Genomic DNA, 19,053 nt, shown 5'->3' with positions numbered 1-19,053 from the left:
TTCACTCTAATATATATATATATATATATATATATATATATATATACACACATAATTCTTTGCCATAGTTTTCAGGGGAAATACTGCACTTTTTAATTGTATTTTTCTTTTTTGTAATTTTTGTAAATTAAATGTAACAGTATCTAACAATTGGATTTGTTCTGCCTTGACCCACAGTAACTTTAAAATGGTACTTATTGACCCCTCTTATTACTTATTACATCTCCATTCCACACACACACACACACACAGTTAAAAACCAAAGGTGATGAGCATGTTCAGTTGTTGACCCTGAAATGTGGAATAGTTTGCCACTAACAGATACTGATATTGCTGTTATTCATTTACTTATATCCTCTGATTTATGTCTGAGTTTTTATTTCATCATTCCAAATAATCCCATAATTTCATCTCTGCAAAACACTTTGGTCAAAGTTTGTTGTTTTTAAATGTGTAAACTGACTTGACAGCAGGATGCATTAGTAATAACGGTCTTTTCTGACAATTTGACAAAGAGTAGTTCAATATTTAGGAAAATACAAACTTACCACTCTTATGTCTTCATGGTGAATATCAAGCTCCAGCCAGCAGCTGATCAGCTTATCTCCACAGAAAGACTGAGAGCAGAGGGAAACAGCTGTTTACACCTGGCATGCTAACTAGCTTTCAAGGCTCAGACTGCGGCTTGTTGTGTTGTTGTCATGTGTCTATCATCATGACTCAGTCAGCACTGTCTTACTACATCATGGGTCTCACTTTAACTCCAATATAAATATTAACAACAGAAAGACCAACATTTAGACTTTTTTCCTGCACACTGTCAATGCAGTTCATACATTTAATATTACTCTGAGAATTTATTGATCCTTTTGCCTAAAATCTACTTTTTCTTGGTAATGGACACCGTTGAATCTTACATTTAATTCAAGGAAACAAATTAGTTTGTTGGTGTGAATGTCATTTTTATCCTTGGCTTTGTGGGTCTGAGGAGAGCATCTGTGGTCATACTGCCCCCTGCTGCCCAACGTAATTCATGTTCACAGTAGCAGGTAGTAATCCAGATTGCTCTGTGGAGAGAGGAGAGAGGAGAACCTTCCAGAAGGACAACCATTTCTGCAGCACTCCACCAATCAGGTGTGTATGGTAGAGCGGCCAGACGGAAGCCACTCCTCAGTAAAAGGCACATGACAGCCGCCTGGAGTTTGCCAAAAGGCACCTGAAGGGCTCTCAGACCATGAGAAACAAGATTCTCTGGTCTGATGAAACAAAGATTGAACTCTTTGGCCTGAATGCCAAGCGTCATGTCTGGAGGAAACCAGGCACCGCTCATCACTTGGCCAATACCATCCCTACAGTGAAGCATGGTGGTAGTAGCATTATGCTGTGGGGATGTTTTTCGGCAGCAGGAACTGAGAGACTAGTCAGGGTCGAGGGAAAGATGAATGCAGCAATGTACAGAGACGTCCTTGATGATAACCTGCTCCAGAGCACTCTGGACCTCGGACTGGGGCGAAGGTTCATCTACCAACAGGACAACGACCCTAAGCACACAGCCAAGATAACAAAGGAGTGGCCTTGGGACAACTCTGTGAATGTCCTGTGCACCGACGCTCCCCATCCAACCTGATGGAGCTTGAGAGGTTCTGTAAAGAAGAATGGGAGAACCTGCCCAAACATAGGTGTGCCAAGCTTGTAGCATCATACTCAAAAAGACTTGAGGCTGTGATTGCTGCCAAAGGTGCTTCAACAAAGTACTGAGCAAAGGTGAATGTGAATAGTTAAAACTTATGTACATGTTATATTTGTTTATTATTTGTAATACATTTTCAGAAATTTAAAACAAACTTTTTTCACTTTGTCATTATGGGGTATTGTGTGTAGAATTTTGAGGTAAAAAATGAATTTCATCCATTTTGGAATAAGGCTGTAACATAACAAAATGTGGAAAAAGTGAAGCGCTGTGAATACTTTCCGGATGCACTGTACTATAACAATGACCTCAGCTCACTGCAGCCCTGCTTCATATACAGGATTACGTTTCTTAGATCGATCATGTTTGGTTTTTATTTCTGCCTTTTTAAAGACACTGAAAAAGTTGCATTTAGCAAAAAAAATATAGATTTTTTTGCTGAACATTTTAGGTGAGGAAAACAAGATTCTACCGACTTCATTCTCTACAGGTTTTAATTTTATTGCAAAAATTAACTTGACATTACAAATTTGTGCAAATCTATTCTTACAACAGAAATTAGGCACAAAAACAAAACAACTTCAGTGAACAATGTTCAGATGTGAGCGCTCATCCACTTGAAGCCACTTCAAAGGGGTAGTGCTGGGGGAAATCGTGGATGACCTTCAGGGCTTCGTTGTACAGCTCTAAATCTGTGGGACACACAGAGAGGACAGCCTTGTGAATGCTGCTGTTTCACTGCCACTTCACCCGTTAATGAAATGAGACCTACCAAAAAGGATGCCCTTGTCCTCTCGTAGCATGTTGTATGTTGTGGCCATTATTCCCCCTTTGTTGGACACCATACCGATCACCTCCACCACGCCGCTCAGCTCTTCTTCAAGCTGGGGAAAAACATAACTGGATTGAAATGCCTTTAAACTGTTGGCGGTGGTGTGTGCTCCATGTTTCATGTGTGCACAGTGCATCATATTTCACAAACTGATGATTGGTTCATAAAATCTGTATTTCATTTTGATTTTTTCTGGCTTGTTGCCTTTATTATTTATAGTCACAGTGAGAGAGAGACAGGAACGACAGGAAAGCATCTGAAACTCCAGACGTCTTCAGGAAGTTTTTAGCTTCACTGTGCGATGGCCAATAAGAACAGAGAACAATCAAGCTTGATGTCTGTTGAGTGTACATCGCTATGACAACACCTACACCTAATACCAAGTGACAGTGAAACAAAAGTAACTGACTAACTCAGTGGATCTCATTCTCCAGTCACATGTCACTGTAACTCCTGAAGCTACAACCTTCCTTAAAGTTAAAACACCTGCGGCCACAGTGGCCGATGCTCCTCAGCTACACCCATCAGGTACATTAGCGTATTTATTCATCATTTTACTGTGACAAGTTGCACGGTAACATCTATGTTTAACGCAGCACCTCTGGACTCAAGTATTACAGATTTCATAAGACTTTTCTCACATACAGAAAATCAGTGATGACTTGGTGTCTTTCACCCCAGTCTTGAAGAGCAGCTGTAAGTTCTGCAAACCACTAGATGTTGCTGTTTGACGCCCTGAAGCTACAAATCTGTTTTCAGCATAGAGAGGAAACTTCAGGCTTCATCTGCCCATCACTACACAAAATATAAAAGACATTGGAAATGTACAACTCTGTGTAGCGCTCCTCAGTTTGATTTTCCACAAAAAAGAAAACAACGACAGGAACATTGAATTCAATTTTCTAAAATTTTCCTTCTTTTGTCAGATTGATGTATATTGAGATTTTGGAGTCATGTTCTCAATTTTCTGTCTGTGGACTGTTGATATAAAAAAAATTCTACAGTGGCAAGAAAAAGTAAGTGAAACCTCTGGAATAACCTCTATGTGTAAATGTATCTGAAGATATGGTCTGATCTTCACTAAAGTCACAATAATGAACCAACACAACCTGTTTTAACTAATAACACAAATTAATGCATTGTTTTTGTTGGTATTGAATACACCATTCAAACATTCACAGTGTAAGTTGGAAAAGTGAGTGAACAAGACTTGAAATAGAAGAACTGGGACAATGTGGGTCTTATTCTTACTTTCCTTTGTATAAGTTTGTAGCTATAAGAGTCAGATATAAGAGTTCAGACTGGACAGTGCAGCAGTAAATTCAACAACAGACACATTTTTCTGCCTTCACTGGATCTTTCTGTGATAAAATTCAGTAGATCAGAGCTGATCACACAGACACTGAGAACTTTAATTAGCTCATTAGCAGAAACCAAAGCCATACAACACGATCCTGATAAATAAACTCAGACTAAATTCCTGTTGTCTTCTGCCTACTGCTTATTGTGTACAACTGGACTCACTGGGAGCTGTGGTCCTGAACCCACTCTGCTTTTGTTCTATTGTCATTGGGACGACGGCACAATAATCATTTATCAATCAATTATCCTGTTTTCATAATTGTTGGAAACCAACCAAAATCGGAATTGAAAATAAAATGATATTAATTGCCCAGCCCTATAAAAATGAAAAGAAAAATGACCATTCCAACTGATATCATGAACTGCAATACCTGCAAAGAAAATCACAATATGATTGTTTTGCATGTTGTTCAGCTCTACCGAGAAAGCAGGCGGCAATAATGTGGTCATGAATACTGAAGGGAGTCACAGCTGGTGTGATCCTATTGCAAGATGGTCTCTAGCATCATTATTGTTTGAATAAATTCTTGTATGTCCCAAGTTCATCCTCAGTCCTGTTAAAGTCTTCTAGAAAAGCATCTGCCTACCCCATGTTTAACAGTTCTGCATACTGTTAAAACCTTGTTAAGAAAAGTGCTAAATACAATTATTATTATTACACTGTTCTGGCCATGACTCTGTTGAATGAAAAATAAGATGTCTTTTTTTCTTTGTTCTAATTTAGGAAAATGTATTAACAACTTCATGCCCTTTCCCATCAGTGCTGCCCTCTAGCTGCAGTTTGTGTTGATCTCAGAAAAACCCTGAAGCTTCAACAACACTTTGTGCAGTTCTTAAATAGTTCCAGACCCAAGAAAGACTTATTTAATATCTGCACACAGTAGCTGCTGCATTTCCTGTTCGGGTATGTGGAATGAAGTATCTCCTCCTTGTTCATTTCATACAACACTTTAATATCAATATATAAAACAGCTAATAAAACATTTATTTATTTCATTTCACATGGTACTGAAAAACAAGGCGGTTCACATGACTTCCTGTTTACATCACACTCCTGTTCTCCTGATCGACTACCCAGGGTCAGGGAATCAACTGTCACGCCGGTGAAGGGAAACTCAACCCGTCGGTGAATGTACTCACAGGTTCGTTCAGTTCAACTGTTGCAATCTTTCCCTCTCCGTCCGACACAGTGAACGTCTTTCCTGTGGGGTGAACCTGACAACGCAGAGAAAGGCCACCTTCTGTTACTGCCACTCACAGTGCAAGTGGACACGTTTACAACCGTGAAAGCATCTGAATTGAAGCTAGCTGCGAATCACACGAACCTTTTCAACGCGCCCAACGAAGCACACCGGCCTGTTAATGTGCTGCGGCAGCACAGAGCAGTTGACTCTCGGCTTCGGGACGTCCATTAGACCTGCCATTCCACCGCTGTGACACGACGGCGTTTCTGAGCTTGGGACGATGCAGACTAGCGCGGGAAATATTTCGCTGTGTGCTTTTGTATGACAAGGCAGCCCAAGCGGGTGGAGTATCTAAAATTACGTTGAAATCCGCACTGTCTTGTAGCTCCGGTAAACCCAGGCATAAAAATCGAACGCCCTCAGCTTTTACTACGACACATCCGCTGTGCTCTGACATTTTATTCCCCAGAAACCTCAATGAATGGTTCCGCCAGATGTTGCGTACGGCTTGGTTCGCAGCAGAACCCAAGTACTCGTCTTTAGTTTCGACACGACCACAAGCCACATTGAGGTCAGTGACGTCAACGTTTTAACAACAACACCGACGATCTTGCGCGGAGGAAGACAGTAAATTCATCGGGTTATATTCAGTGGTTTGCAGTATTTTGGCGAAAGTAAACTAACACTTAACGGCGCCATAGATTACTGAGTCGAAACTAACCGAATGAGACTAAACTAACTGAAACTAAAACATCACGGGACCATGAACTGACTTCATGGTCGTATTCTGAACTTCTGGACAAGACACCCTCACAGTAAGAGCGTCACCTCATCGCTTCAGCGTGGTCTCGGGGGACAGCTTCGACTGATAGAGTCGAATAAAGGCTTTTTGCTCGATCGAATATTTGATTATTTATTTTTAAAGAAGGCGCTTGTGTTTTTCCTTCAATCCAATTTTGCTCAAATGTAAAAGTGCTTTCAAATTTTATTGTCGGCTCTGAGAACAAACCTATAAATTAAGTCATATTACAGCGAGATAATAATTTCCAGTGTTTGTTTCTAACACTGTAAATGTGACAAGTTTAACAGTGGCAGCTCACACGATGTAATGGCTGGTGGTCTAACATTTCATTTCCTGTGTTGACAGACGACAATCATGTTCAATTTCCTTGGGCTGCGTAAAGACTCAAAGAAGTCAACATCCGACAAGGAAGTCGATGGAGGCTTTGTTATCATCGGTGAGAAACACAAAGTAGTGATTATTCCTGTAATAGTAAATGAGCAGGGATAGAGTGGTAGGATAGTAACATTTCTTAAAGTTTAGTAAGTTGGATGGCTGGCTTGATGTGGTGAATTTTACAGACTGACTTCTAATTATCTGAGCATGTCTGTAGATGTAATATTTAATCTACCTTTCCCTATACGCAGGGCATTGTAAAACCGATAGACTTTGGTGTGATGTTCCCATCATTCTTATGGTACATTGATTGTATTAGAAAGTGGTCAGTCACATCATGTCAGAGTCACTTAAAAGTTCAATAATGAAAGATAGAATATGTATAGATAGAATAATCATTCATCATAATTAGGTCAATTACTAGGCTGTCTTTTCCTGAACCCTTTCAAAGTCAAAGTTCAATGACTTTAAAAAGATTAATACAGAATATTATTTATATATTATTAATACTTAATAAATCAAATTCAGATAGACAGCTTACATTGCTATTCCTCAGTCACAGTGAGTTTAGCTGACTGAGGTGCTGAGCTTTGACGAGATGTGATGTGATTGTGAACTGAATCATACTAAAGGAGATGTTAGTAGAGGAAGGTTGGGCTGGTTCTTTGTTGTACTCTGTGTCTCATGATCATCCTTCACTGTGTGACAAAATCTGACCTTAGATTTCACAGTTTCCTCAGATAGTTTGACTTTGTTTTTGACACAGTGAACACAAATTTTTGTTGCCCTTGGAAACAATAGTCTGACTAAAAATCTTGATATTACCCCCATATAATTTTTTACAACTCCTGGAATAAAATTTTGTTTGCAGTTAGCTTATGTACTGCTGCTCATAACAGGCCTGCCACTGCATGACAAAGGAAAAGAATGTGTATATAAGGGATTTCATTTGATATTTGTGCAGTAGAGATGATATATATCCTGCTTCTTTGGTGTGTCTATGCCCTCCGTTTCCACCTAAAGTCACAAATGTCCACATGGATCAAGGTAAATCCTAAATAAAGCCTAATTTTACTTCACTCCCAGAGAAGTGCAGTATTATTTGCTGTTAATCCTTCTCATGGCTTTATTTGGAAGAGCTGGTGGAGCCGACACAGATGGTCGGGAGCTGCATGTTATTTTTGGCAGAACGGAGCAAGTGCGGGAGCCAGGCTTTCTCTTTCAGACTGAGGTAACCAACTGAGCTCACAGACACTCGCTACCTTCTATAAAAGATGGCCTCACAGTGCAGGCAGCAGCGGGCTGGTGAACGCTTTGCATAAAATCTAACATGGCGTCCCAAATACAGCTCCATCAAATCTGCTCACCTCAGGTTAAGAGTATGAGGAGACCTTCTATGTATCTGCTGGTGGATTTTCCTCTGATCAGTGCAGCTCGGCTGACTTTACCATGCAGGACTGAATAACAGGTGCATGGCTCCTCACTGTATCAGACAGGCTGTGGAGAAGTCTGAGCAGGGCGGGGCTGCTGCTCACTTCTGCCATGTAGTGTCTCCTCCCTTCCATCTGTGTGTAGCTGTTCAGGCACAGGGGTTTATAACACACACTGGTTGAATAATCTTAACATCTGTTCATCATGATAATCTGTATTTGTAAAGAACTGTTCATAAACAGGTTTACAAAGTGCTGAACAAAGAGAGTGAATGAAAAATAGCAATAAAATCAAAGTGATTGAAACACCTTCAAATCAAATAAGATAGGCTCAAGAAGGGTTTAGTAATTTCTCTTTAATCCTGCTGACAAACAGTCAGAGGTGACAACATAACCTCCTTGGCTGAGGTCATTAATGGAGAAAATAATGAACATATGGGCCATTATTTTGATCTGAAATAAAAGGGATTTTACCATTTATTTTGTTGATATTTATTTTGAAAGGGTTTACATTTGCGGGACAGGAACCTTGTAGACATTTTTCTTTTATTCAGATACCTGAGGGTAAAGACATAGTTGTGAGTACTTCACTGCTAACTGAATCACCTTTGAAAATAGTAGTTACTTTAACGCCACAGTAACCATTTCATGTTGAAAAAAACACATCTGCAACCATAACGAAACATTATCTGAGTCAGATGACTGTGGAGATGATCTGGCTTTGGGCCTTGCTGAGTCCCCGAGGAAAAGATTTGTCCTCCAGTGACATCAGTGTGAATGATTTCATTCTGTGGACACAGTCAACTTGCCCTGGAGAGGAAGAGGAGGATAACAGCAGCACCTTCTCACTTTTTCCTCCCATCAGCACCTCTATTCACTCAGTGTTTGAGCCACTTGACGAGGGAGATCTAATTAATTGGCTCAGTGACAGCAGCCTCCTGCCAGGCCCCCAGCATAACCTTAAAATAGGGACGGGGACATGGGCTAGTCCAGAAGATTGTATTTCCATGGTCTGTAGCTTATTTTGACAATGTTGTTATTCACAGTATATTCAGTCAATACTGAATCATTGAGCACTTTATTAGGAACACTGTAGTGACACTGGGTAGAGCCTGTAAACCTTCCTCTGGGACTCTGCTTCATGTCGTGGTTTGTGGTTGTTTCTGACTGGATGTGCTGACAGACCCACTGGGGTGCTTCTGCTTGTCCTGGTCGATTTAACAGTGTCTGTCCTGATCTCAGTTCTCTTGATTGGTAAAGCTAATGTATGTGTTAATGTGCTGGATGAATCTTTAAATGTTGGATTGAAGCAGTTTGGTACAAGTGTCACCAAATATAGATGTCTATTCAGAAATGAGAGACACTGACTGTCCACATCTGTCTACACACATCTGTCTGTTATGGACACATCTGCAGTCTAGAGACAAGAAGACTTTGTCAGGAGAGACCTGGAATTACTAGCATTTGCTGGTCTTATCACTTTGGTGCTCTTTGGTATAAACTGTTTGACATTTTGTCTTCTTTGCAGTTGTAGCTGTTGTTTTGTATTTTTAGTAAATCGTTTTATATCTTCCATATCTGCTCTGCAGGAGAGACGTTTGAAGAGCAGAGGAGGAAGATGCAGAACATGAACATTGCACACCCGTCAACAAACGTCATCGTGCAGCCATCGAAGGTGAGTTGTTGATGCATACTCATGATGTAACATTTGAAGAAGAAAACATGCTGTTTTCACAAGAGGAGAGGAACTGGAAGTGTTTTATTCCTGCACCAAGTAATTTTCCTTTGAGGCCTGTTATGGCTCCTGTCAGCACAATGCAAAACAAGGGATTTCAGAAAATCACACACATTGTAGACGAGTGGGACTCACTGCCCCTGCACAAGTAGTTTTAAATGTTGTGCTGCCTGTCAACAGTCTGCAGTGTGTCCCTGCAGGCCATGTTTGTCCCTGGGGATCACCCAGGGACCGGACCTGAGGAGGGTCGTACTGGTGTTTGTAACAATTGATCCAACACTGGGGAACTGGACATGGCTTCAGAGCCAGACAGTATTCATAGAGGTGGTCAGGCAGAGGCACAGAGTGAGAGTCCTGCTGTCCTTGTCTGTGTGGTGTGGTGCTGTACAGAGGTCAGATTATGACGACAGTTTACGGGCAAAGTGTGTTTATCAAAAATGAGCCTGTGTAGACAACAAGAGAGAAACACTAACATTTTATTTAGGATTATTTTTTATCTTATCAGCAGCACTCAGGCCTTTGTAGCTTTTACCAGAATCTGTGCTGTCAGGAGTTTTGTTCACATTTTAGCATCGTTATTTACAGACCCCTCCTGAGGAAAATAATAATAATGAACAATTGTTCATATTGGACAGCAGTGCAGGAAGTTGTTTCAGGCAGGTCTGACAGGATAATGAGTCAGTTATTCAGTCGTGGGTAAACAGACCTAACAGAACGTAAACTTCCACCAGGTTCAGGCTATAGGTGAGCTATTTGTTAATCACTTTCATCTATTTACATTCTCATTTTTATAAAATGAATATGTATGTGCATAACATTATGTTTTTATTATTATGCCTCTACGCTGACGACCGTCAGAGCCTGAAATATTATGTTATCGTCTGTCTGTCCCATTCTCATGAAGGTAGGGGTGAGCAGAAATTATGTTACAGTAATTACATCAATGAAATACGTAATTATGACACACTAAACTCAAATGTCTAAAAGGATAAAATGAGATGATGACATTTTATATCCAAAAGGTCAAAGGTCAACTTCACTGTGACATCATAATGTTCTGTGAAAACACATCTGGCCTTTATTCAATACTGTAACTCAGGAAGGAGAGATGTGACCATACTTCCTGTAACTTGACTGGTTGGTGGAGGAAACAACCACAAGGAGGCTATTGTAGTTTTGGATATGGTTCCACACAGCCCCTGGAATGGGTAGTGAATGCTCCACATAAATAGAATAAATTGGTGTCACCGGTTGATATGACACAGATACTTTCCCTCTGGAGAACGTAAGTAAAGACAAACTGACTGTGCTCTGGGCTTATGCAAAGAGCCCGTCGGCTACTTCAGCAACAGGCAATGAGCTGCCTGAACATAAGCTTTAGGTAGAGTGGCCTGCAAGATGGGGATCAAACCAAACCATGGTCCTGAGGATACCTAAGCACCAACCGGCTGTTTCACATCTTCTCTCCTCTGATCAGAAGGCGTGCCATTTGATTCCCACGTGGCAGGACACAGAATCCCCCCTCAGGGGAGCAGTACAGTATGTTCACATCTCTGTGAATCCACGTCCCCCAAACATCTACTCTGGTGGTGCAGGAAGATCCCACCGCACTTGGCTCTCCTTAGCTGAGGGAGGTACTTAAGGTTGTTACACAGAATCTCTTTAAGGGTTTCCTTAGTTAAGGAAAGAAGTGAATGCAGTGATGAGAGAGATTTTACTGCGGTAAAATTCTACAGTTTCGATGGAGACCATTTGTTTGCTGGAATTAGCGCTTGTGACACCGGTTATCATCTCACCTGTTATTGTCTCCCAAAGTTGGCCTGTAGAAAAAGATGGGTAAAAGGATAAGGTAAAAGCGTTTGATACTTGGTGAATGACACGGAACACTGTTGATCGATGGACATGAAATACTTTACCAATAACTGGCTGGAAAGATCCCGTTGCATAAAACCTCAGAAGAATCATTAACTGCAAAGGAGCTGGAAAGTTGTGGAAAGAGTGATCCAGCTCTAGACGGTCGGACAAATCATAAACTGACTGCTGATCAAATCTGTAGTGCAAAACATAGACTGTATATAAACCTGGATGTAGACTCTGGGTCTGAAAAGTGAAGCCGATGCTGAAGAGCCTTAAAGATTCATTCTATCTACTGACCATCGGGGGGGGGGCTCCACTGGTTGTAAACAGAAGTCTGATTGTATTGAAGTCTATGTGAAAATGTCTCTACTTCTCACTGATTTATTACCTCAGTAAACGTTTTCCTGATGAGTTTATATCGCAGTCTCTAGTTTCAAGTCTTCTTCAATACAACATGATGTTCATTTTTTACATTATGGTCCATTTAGAGGAAAATAGACCATAAAGCAGGTGCGGGGGCTACTGTGTGATTGACGGACTGTACTTGACAATCAGCATAGAGTACAGAGCAGGTCAGCTTCACCCCTCACTCCTCCTCAGCTCCACCTTCTCATCCAAATATGGTTTCTTCTGGTTCAAAAAACCAAGATGGCGACGGCCAAATTGCAAACTGCGGTTGAAAAGTCTTTTCATAGGAAGGTTCCTAACTGAATGAAATGACCCCAATGTATCCAAGCAGCAGCCTGATAAGAGCTGTTTGGATTCTTTAGGAGGATTTATCGTCCATGTGTTATAATAAATTAATGTTGCAGTTGCCCTTATGAATTTCTTTTACATCTTTCCGTGACCTCATGACGTTTTCCATCGAGGTCAAGGAAAAGTGGTTAGGAAATGAGATTATTTTGACTTTTTTGGCCGCAGTCAAGGCTTCAAAACTGGAGTTCACAAACCAATGGGTGACGTCACTGTCGGTTACCACTTGGTGCAAAATCAATTCCTCGTTGTTGAGGTCGTTATCAGGTTCTTGCGGTTGCAGAAAGCTCTTCTTGGGATGTGTTCATCATACTTTTATCATCATAAACTCGGCCATGTTATGGATAAGATACACCTTAAGTTTTTTTCCTGACTTTACTGTAAGTGATTCCTTCTTACAGATCTTACGAATTGCGGTTTCGTATTTGGTGAACCTGGGTGCTACTGTTGACGTGTAAATGAACCGAATTGGTTTTATGTCTATAAAAAAACTGAAAACAGATGGTGGGGCTTGTGGCCAAGTTATGTAATTGGTGTGTGTCTGAACATGAGTAATACATGTGTAATACTGGTTACACCGACTACAGCAGCTGCCCTACTGGAGGGAACACAAGGGTCTATATCCCAAGCTGAAGCAGCTGTGTATTCCTGCTGCAAGTCTCTTCAGACAGTGTGCTCAGCACTGAGGGCAGTGGAGTAATGTGACGCTGCTCCTGTTATTAGTGTTTAAAAATCTTGAAGCAATCTTTTAGCTGCCTAAAAATGTTCTAGGTTTGCAAAGGGCTTAGTCTGCATTGTCATGTTAGACCATACAGTGTATGATGTTTGGTTTGCATTGGTGGTTGATGGGTTGTGCAGCTGAAGTTAGTTAAGGCCAGTTTTGTTCATGACGAACTGGATAAGAAGAGGAAAGCATGACCATTCACCTACACTGACCATTTGCAAGCCACTGTTGACAGGAAGCAGATTGTCTACTCTGAAGTTGATTAGTTGCACAAAATACCACAAACGAGGAACAACAAAGACAGTTGTAGCGTTAAAAATGCAGAATTTAACTGAACAGATGCTGCGAAGACAGCAAGGTCAGCAATTCTTTAATTCATTATCCGTTGTTTCACCACTGGTAGTCCAGGCTGATAAGAGCCAATCAAGAGCCACCGTGGGTAACTACATCATCGTTTCCAAAGGTCTCTGTTTCTGTCCATCCAGACTCCAGCACAACCCTGTAGTTTAAGAGTTTTAGACTAAAACGGGTCCAGCAGTGTTTCTGAAAGTCTCTGTTTAAGGGCCTGAAGACTCTGGAGGAGAGTGGATGGAGGAGGAAATCTAGATGTGTGAGATGCGTTTTAAAACTAACCATTTGGCAGAGCAGGGTTATGTAAAATTGGACAGTTGTGACATGATAGCTTCCGCCTCCTTTCTGGTCATCTTTGTTCCCTCAAAGGTCAGCAATGTCAAGACAGTTTGTAAAATTTCCACGTCAGTGTTCACTAGCCGCTAACTCTTGGTGAAAGCAAGGCACAAACAAACTTGCCTCCTGTGTGAGCCAATCCGGTGATTGCAGAAATTCCATAGAAATGAACAGACGTTGGTCAGTTGTGAGATACTGAGATACTGAGATATTTTCTTTCCTGATGTCTTTGCTGTTCGTTGCTTCTTTAGTGAAGAAAATACATATTTCAGCTTCATAGACTGTGCTTGTAACCATGGGCAACCACTGCGACATGCATCATTACAGCCATAATGAATTATAGTATGGTTCACCAACATACTTTCACTACTCGACAGCATTTAAACTTTGTTTTGGGAAACTGCAACAAATTAAATAAATAGTGTAGTTTTGGTAAAATATTGTTGTCCAGGTAACCCTGTCACCATGACTGAATCTACAAAAATAATCATCTAAAGCTCTGCTAACCACCTACAGGGACTGCCTACGTCACTACACCGACAGTAGAATGAAAAAAGTTGGACCTGAAACTACACATTGATGATGTAGCTTTTCTCAGAGCCTTGTCGGTAGTGGAGTAAACATGTGAAGGTGTCCTCAGGATGATATGGAGCTGGTCAAGGAGGCACTGAATTAAAACTGATTCTCCCTCTGGAGACCAGAAGATACGTGGTCACAGCACTCAGGACCTCACATGTGTAGTATGAAAATGGAAATATGCCGCATCATCAACAGAGTGTGCAAAACTGACACCTGGACCAGAGGATGGCATGATGGAGTGGTTCAAAACGGAGGTCCATCCTCTGGTGAGCATGAATGTGCTTAATATTTTTTATAACAATGTAAATGGTATATTTTAACAGAACCTTGTGGTAGTTCAGGCAGGCAGTCACAGGTTCCATACTTCCTCCAACCATCCGACCATGCTCCAGAGCATCGCATGAACAGGGTCACGCCACCAAACTAAGAGGCATGTTGTTGCAATCAGTGGTGAAAACCTTGACGTGATTGTCCAAACTGAAATATTTCCTTAGTCCAGGTTTTGGCCCAGCTACTAATTCTAGTGAGTTCAAACTACAAAACAGACAAAATGAAATACACTCTGATACTGATGTGTTCTCTAGATGTACACTATTAATACCTGATGCAGAAAGCAATTCAGGTACAACTCCCGGCTGCAATAAATCCAAACTAATTGTGGATGTTGCTTCATCAGTTCCTGGAAGATCTTTAGAGAATAATGAGAACTTTGGAAAAATATTTTTCTTCATCTTGAAAAAGGTTTGTTTAGTTGGAAGTGGCTTTAACATCCCTCATTTTTGTAACATTTTCTGTTGGTACAAAATGGTGAGGTGCACAAGTTTCCTTTTAGACATCCTAACAAATACTGACAAGGCCATCCTGAACACGCCCCCCCCCCCCTTGTGGGGTAGAAGAAGTTGAACCCCTGTGAAAAGAGAAGTAATTTCTGACTCTGTTTCAACACTGTACACTGACACTAAACCTGTATCTCCTTGTGCTCACAGTCGGCCTACACAGCTCCAGCTCAGCCTGCCGACAGAAAGCTCCCCGCAGCTTTACCCACCCCGGGGCCAGTGGAGGGGCCCTCAGCAGTGGAAGCTGCTTCAGCTCTCCCGGATGTCCTCGGGGATGTCCCCTTCACTTTGGCTCCTCACGTCCTCACCATGCAGGCTGGATTCCCCCTCATTCCTGATGTGCTGCTGTCCCGGGACATTAACTACAACCTGGCTAATTTTCAGTATGACTTCACGTTAGAGAACTCTGTGCTCCACAGCGCCTAGTTTGTTTGAATTGTAATATCATGGCTGTCATCAGGAGTTCACACTGTGAGGAACTTGGCAGATTATGTGAGAAGCTCCACAACATATTGAACAAGTAAAAGTGAACTCATGAAAATTACATTAAACATGAAAAAGTTGCAGAGCTGCAAAGTTTAGAATTTCTGAAATTAACTTCAGGCTCGTTTAATTTCAAAGCAGAACTATGGAAATGAAAAGCAAACCAGGAGGCCTGGAGATCTGACTCACTGTAGCACTGATGACGATGAAAAGTTTGAACTTGAATGAACTTGTGGTTGAGTTGTTCCTTGTTGTGCTGCTCTCAGTTTGAATATAGTTGGGAAGTATGGTGTGTTATAATGAGGTTGTGTAACTGTGACCAGGATAATTATGGTTTATTATAACTTGGGTTTGTGTCAGTCATTTGCTGAGAGCTGCGAACACTGCTGCACAGAAGTCAGCGAGTTAAAGCCAATGTTGTAGCCGTTAGCTTGGCTAGCTAACAGTTAAGCATATGTAAATAAATTTCGGGTCTAGGGTTGGCAGTAGCAGTGAGGTTCAGATGCGTTGGGTTGTTGGGACGTGTTTACAGGCTGGGTTAAGGTCTCAGCGTTAGGTTTGTACAAAGCTCTTCTGATGGCTGCTGCCTCTTGTCCCACCAGACTTTAAGCAATGCCTCCATTTTTCCAGATCTCCACATTTAACCTGGAGAGCACAGTGGTTTTATTACAGATATATACTGTACGCTGACTGAAACTACAAACATAAGACCCAAGTTGTAATAAATCAGATTCTCTTTCAGGGGAAGGTTGATATTTTATTGCTTATGGTTCCATAGTCCTTGTGCTGTGAGCTGTCTCTTGTTTCTAACAGGTTGTCATTACAAACACTTTGAAGATATGGTACCTGGATGTTGAAGCAGTAACTTGTATTCAAAGTGTAGGACTTGGACAAGGAATCACACAGAAAACACCAGGTCAAAACCTGGTCTCCAGCTGGACTGTTAGTGGTCAGTCTGAGAAACTGAGGCCAGGGCGACCAGAGAGCTGAGTGGTTAGGGCGCGTACCACATGAGCACGGATGCTCTTAGCAGGCGAGGTGCCAGTTCGACTCCCGACTGGTCTGACTCTTTCTTGCATGTCATTCCCCCTTTCTCTGCCCCTTTCCTGTTACTCTCTACTGTCCTAACGAATAAAAAAGGCACAAATGCCTAAAAATATATTTTAAAAAGAAATTGAGGCCATATTTGAAAACTCTTGTGGAGCCACTGTAAAAAAAACTGTCAGTGGAAAGTGGCTGAATTTTGCAAGATGTTGTAATACGCTAATTAGCATATTCATGACATCATTGTGTCCTACTTGCTCTCAGTCTAGTGTCAGCTGGTTTCAGCTCGTCATCTATTTGCTTCTCTCCTCTCTGTGTGCTCACATACACAGCATTTAATTAAGCTGAATTCACAGTAAAGCTGTTCTCATTGATGTGTCTTTCTGTTTCTGTTGTCGTGACAACAGAACAAGTGTGAAACTGACTGAAACGTGGTCCATTAAGACGACATGTTAACCAGCAGTTACTTCAAGCTGCCACTAAAATCTTGTTTTTTTTTTTACAACCACAACATCATCTTACAACATCACCAAACACATTGAAGACACAGTCAGAGCTGTGACTTCAGCCGGATTAACTGCAATGAGAGGAAGTTAGAAGAGACACAGTATCCTTCTTATCTTGTTCTCTCACACAGAGCACAGCCCCTGTCCGGGTAACAAACTGCTGCTTGACCCTCTGCCCCTCACTGGACAGTGTAGGCACAGAGAGCCTCCGATGACGTAATAGATAATGTCTGTGCCAAATCAAATGAAAGAGCCACAGCCAATAGGAAAAGCCCAACACTCAGCTGACCAATGGTATAACTTCATCACAATTTCAACTCCGTCCCTCACTCACAGTCACAGGTATGCGAGGCTGTAAAACGCAAGTCTTCATAGAATCACTGGACAGAAAGTATCATCAGTCTCTGTCGGCGCTGTAACGTGTAAAGACTGTTTGAAGGATAAAGTGAAAATATTTTTACCAAGTACAGCTCTTATATGATTTCATTTTTATATTTGACATTATCTGCAGCAACATGTCCAGCAACAATTAATTTTCAATATTCTACAACTGTTATGTTCCTGTATTCAGCCTTCCTTATGATCCAGTGTGTTTTTCTGCAATCATTAACGAATTCATTATGTGAATTATGCCGTCTGTGTTTTCCATTAGTCTTTGCTTTCTCCTGTGGATGTATACGTACAGTAGTTCTGACTTTGCTTGGTGTATAGTTTGTGCACTTTTTAGTTCAACACAAATTGTGTCAAGTTACGACAGCATGCACTGTACACAGTGTATACCTAAAAGGTTAAGCTGTTACCTGTGTTACATTTGTAAACACTGAATGTTGTAAAGTGCATGGAACATATCTATTTTGTTCCACAGAATGGGAAACCAGTTGCTGTTGTTTGTGTTTTAAATATTACACAAACTGTATTGGCTTGAGAGCTGCGAGCTGTTACAGTACAGATGTTACAGGTGTTTCTTTCCTGAGGCACTGTTTGTTCCTGGCCTTGATTTTTTTTTTTTGTGCTGGTTAATATTTTAGTCTCAGCAATTATTTAAATATCAGCTTTTATTTGAGAATTGATGTACTTGCATAAATCGTAGTTATCTCTTTTCTTTGTTGCTGTTAAACACTGTAAAAAAAGGCCATTCATCTGTGTCGCTTGTTTCCAGTACTGTTATAAGATTGATGTGTGCATCCTAGTTTGAATCATTTTCTCATTACATGACATTAAGTTTGCTGGACTGATGTATTTATTTTGATAAATATGAGCTTTTCAATGAAATATGAGAGTAAGTATGAATATGAATTATGAGTTCATACAACCACTGAATCTTTTGTAGCTACACACACAAAGACACACACACTGTTGTGATCTCAGTCAGCAGGTCTGCAGGTTGATGGCCATGGAGGAGCCAGGGGGGAGAAGAAGGAGCAGCTCTAATAATAGAACATTTTATCTCAAAAAGTCTCAAAACCAAGTTAAGTTTTGTTTGTTGCGATTGCTGCACAGCAGCTGACCTTAGAGTCAGAGGACCAGCAGCACGTGATCAGTTGACAGCGTAGGGTGTTTTAATTGGTGCCTTCTACTATATTTTGAATCCTGGTGCCTGAAAGTTGTATTTTCCTTTACATACATTAAAACATATTCACCATAAAATGAAGCTGCAAAGCCACAAATCTGTGTACAAATTTCACAAGAATGCAGGAAACAGAACATCCTGGAGGATGACCCCCAAATCCCCCTGATTACTGCCCCCTGTACCTTTATAATATATCTTAGAAACAGATGCTCATCCTGTTTCTCCCTCTCGCTTAAATCTTTTTTCCATGAATCATCCTGTTCCCTGAGTTGAAGTTGATTGATGCAGGTATTGTGTAATCTTGGTTCTGACTGTGGACATCAACTTTAGAAATAAGTTTGAAGAACATTGTTTAACATGTGACTGTTGACTCTGTTTGTGAAAGAAATGTTTTATCATCAGTTATGATCACATTAAATCATTCTGTGACTTTATTAGTTTGATTGATGAGCAGAAATAATATTGACAAAGAGCTAGGAAATAGAAATATATTAGTGTTATACTCATACTATACTGATACATTCAATAATCATTTCTTCAGGACTCAAACACAAAGTGTTGGTCTTGGACTTGACTTGGGACTTGTTCTTGATCTGAGACTTGT

General features: G+C 40.9%; 2 protein-coding genes across 4 annotated transcripts; one reads left to right on the top strand and one right to left on the bottom strand.

Annotated features, from left to right (window-relative positions):
• Positions 1-2,166: 2,166 nt before the first annotated feature.
• On the bottom strand, positions 2,167-5,396 carry rpa3 (replication protein A3). Its single transcript, XM_071499382.1, has 4 exons — positions 5,210-5,396; positions 5,025-5,099; positions 2,463-2,574; positions 2,167-2,382 (listed from the first exon to the last, which is right to left on the bottom strand). The coding sequence occupies exons 1-4, from the start codon at positions 5,306-5,308 to the stop codon at positions 2,300-2,302; spliced, it is 369 nt and encodes a 122-aa protein (XP_071355483.1). The 5' UTR covers positions 5,309-5,396; the 3' UTR covers positions 2,167-2,299.
• A 10-nt stretch (positions 5,397-5,406) lies between these two features.
• umad1 (UBAP1-MVB12-associated (UMA) domain containing 1) lies at positions 5,407-18,883 on the top strand. 3 transcript variants are annotated; one of them, XR_011693790.1, is made up of 5 exons: positions 5,407-5,639; positions 6,216-6,306; positions 9,265-9,350; positions 14,997-16,785; positions 16,818-18,883. XR_011693790.1 is itself a non-coding variant. In XM_071499380.1 (4 exons), the coding sequence occupies exons 1-4, from the start codon at positions 5,550-5,552 to the stop codon at positions 15,270-15,272; spliced, it is 543 nt and encodes a 180-aa protein (XP_071355481.1). In that variant the 5' UTR covers positions 5,407-5,549; the 3' UTR covers positions 15,273-18,883. The 3 variants fall into 3 exon arrangements, 2 of the variants coding, with proteins under 2 accessions (XP_071355481.1, XP_071355482.1); XM_071499380.1 differs by having other exon boundaries at positions 14,997-18,883; XM_071499381.1 differs by having other exon boundaries at positions 5,634-5,883; positions 14,997-18,883.
• Positions 18,884-19,053: the final 170 nt, after the last annotated feature.

This window comes from Trachinotus anak, unplaced genomic scaffold (assembly GCF_046630095.1).
Source record: "Trachinotus anak isolate AG129_WGS33_773 ecotype Australia unplaced genomic scaffold, CSIRO_AGI_Tana_v1 ptg000016l, whole genome shotgun sequence".
Lineage (NCBI taxonomy): Eukaryota > Metazoa > Chordata > Actinopteri > Carangiformes > Carangidae > Trachinotus > Trachinotus anak.
This window is presented reverse-complemented; position numbering and strand designations above follow the sequence as displayed.

Coding starts and splice junctions, on each gene's coding strand:
- umad1 (XM_071499380.1), top strand. CDS start 5,550: ATGGTTCCGCCAGATGTTGCGTACGGCTTGGTTCGCAGCAGAACCCAA. Junction 5,640..6,215: donor CGACCACAAGCCACATTGAG/GTCAGTGACGTC, acceptor CTGTGTTGACAG/ACGACAATCATGTTCAATTT. Junction 6,307..9,264: donor TGGAGGCTTTGTTATCATCG/GTGAGAAACACA, acceptor TCTGCTCTGCAG/GAGAGACGTTTGAAGAGCAG.
- rpa3 (XM_071499382.1), bottom strand. CDS start 5,308: ATGGCAGGTCTAATGGACGTCCCGAAGCCGAGAGTCAACTGCTCTGTG. Junction 2,575..5,024: donor CAGTTGAACTGAACGAACCT/GTGAGTACATTC, acceptor GTTTTTCCCCAG/CTTGAAGAAGAGCTGAGCGG. Junction 2,383..2,462: donor GGACAAGGGCATCCTTTTTG/GTAGGTCTCATT, acceptor TGTGTCCCACAG/ATTTAGAGCTGTACAACGAA.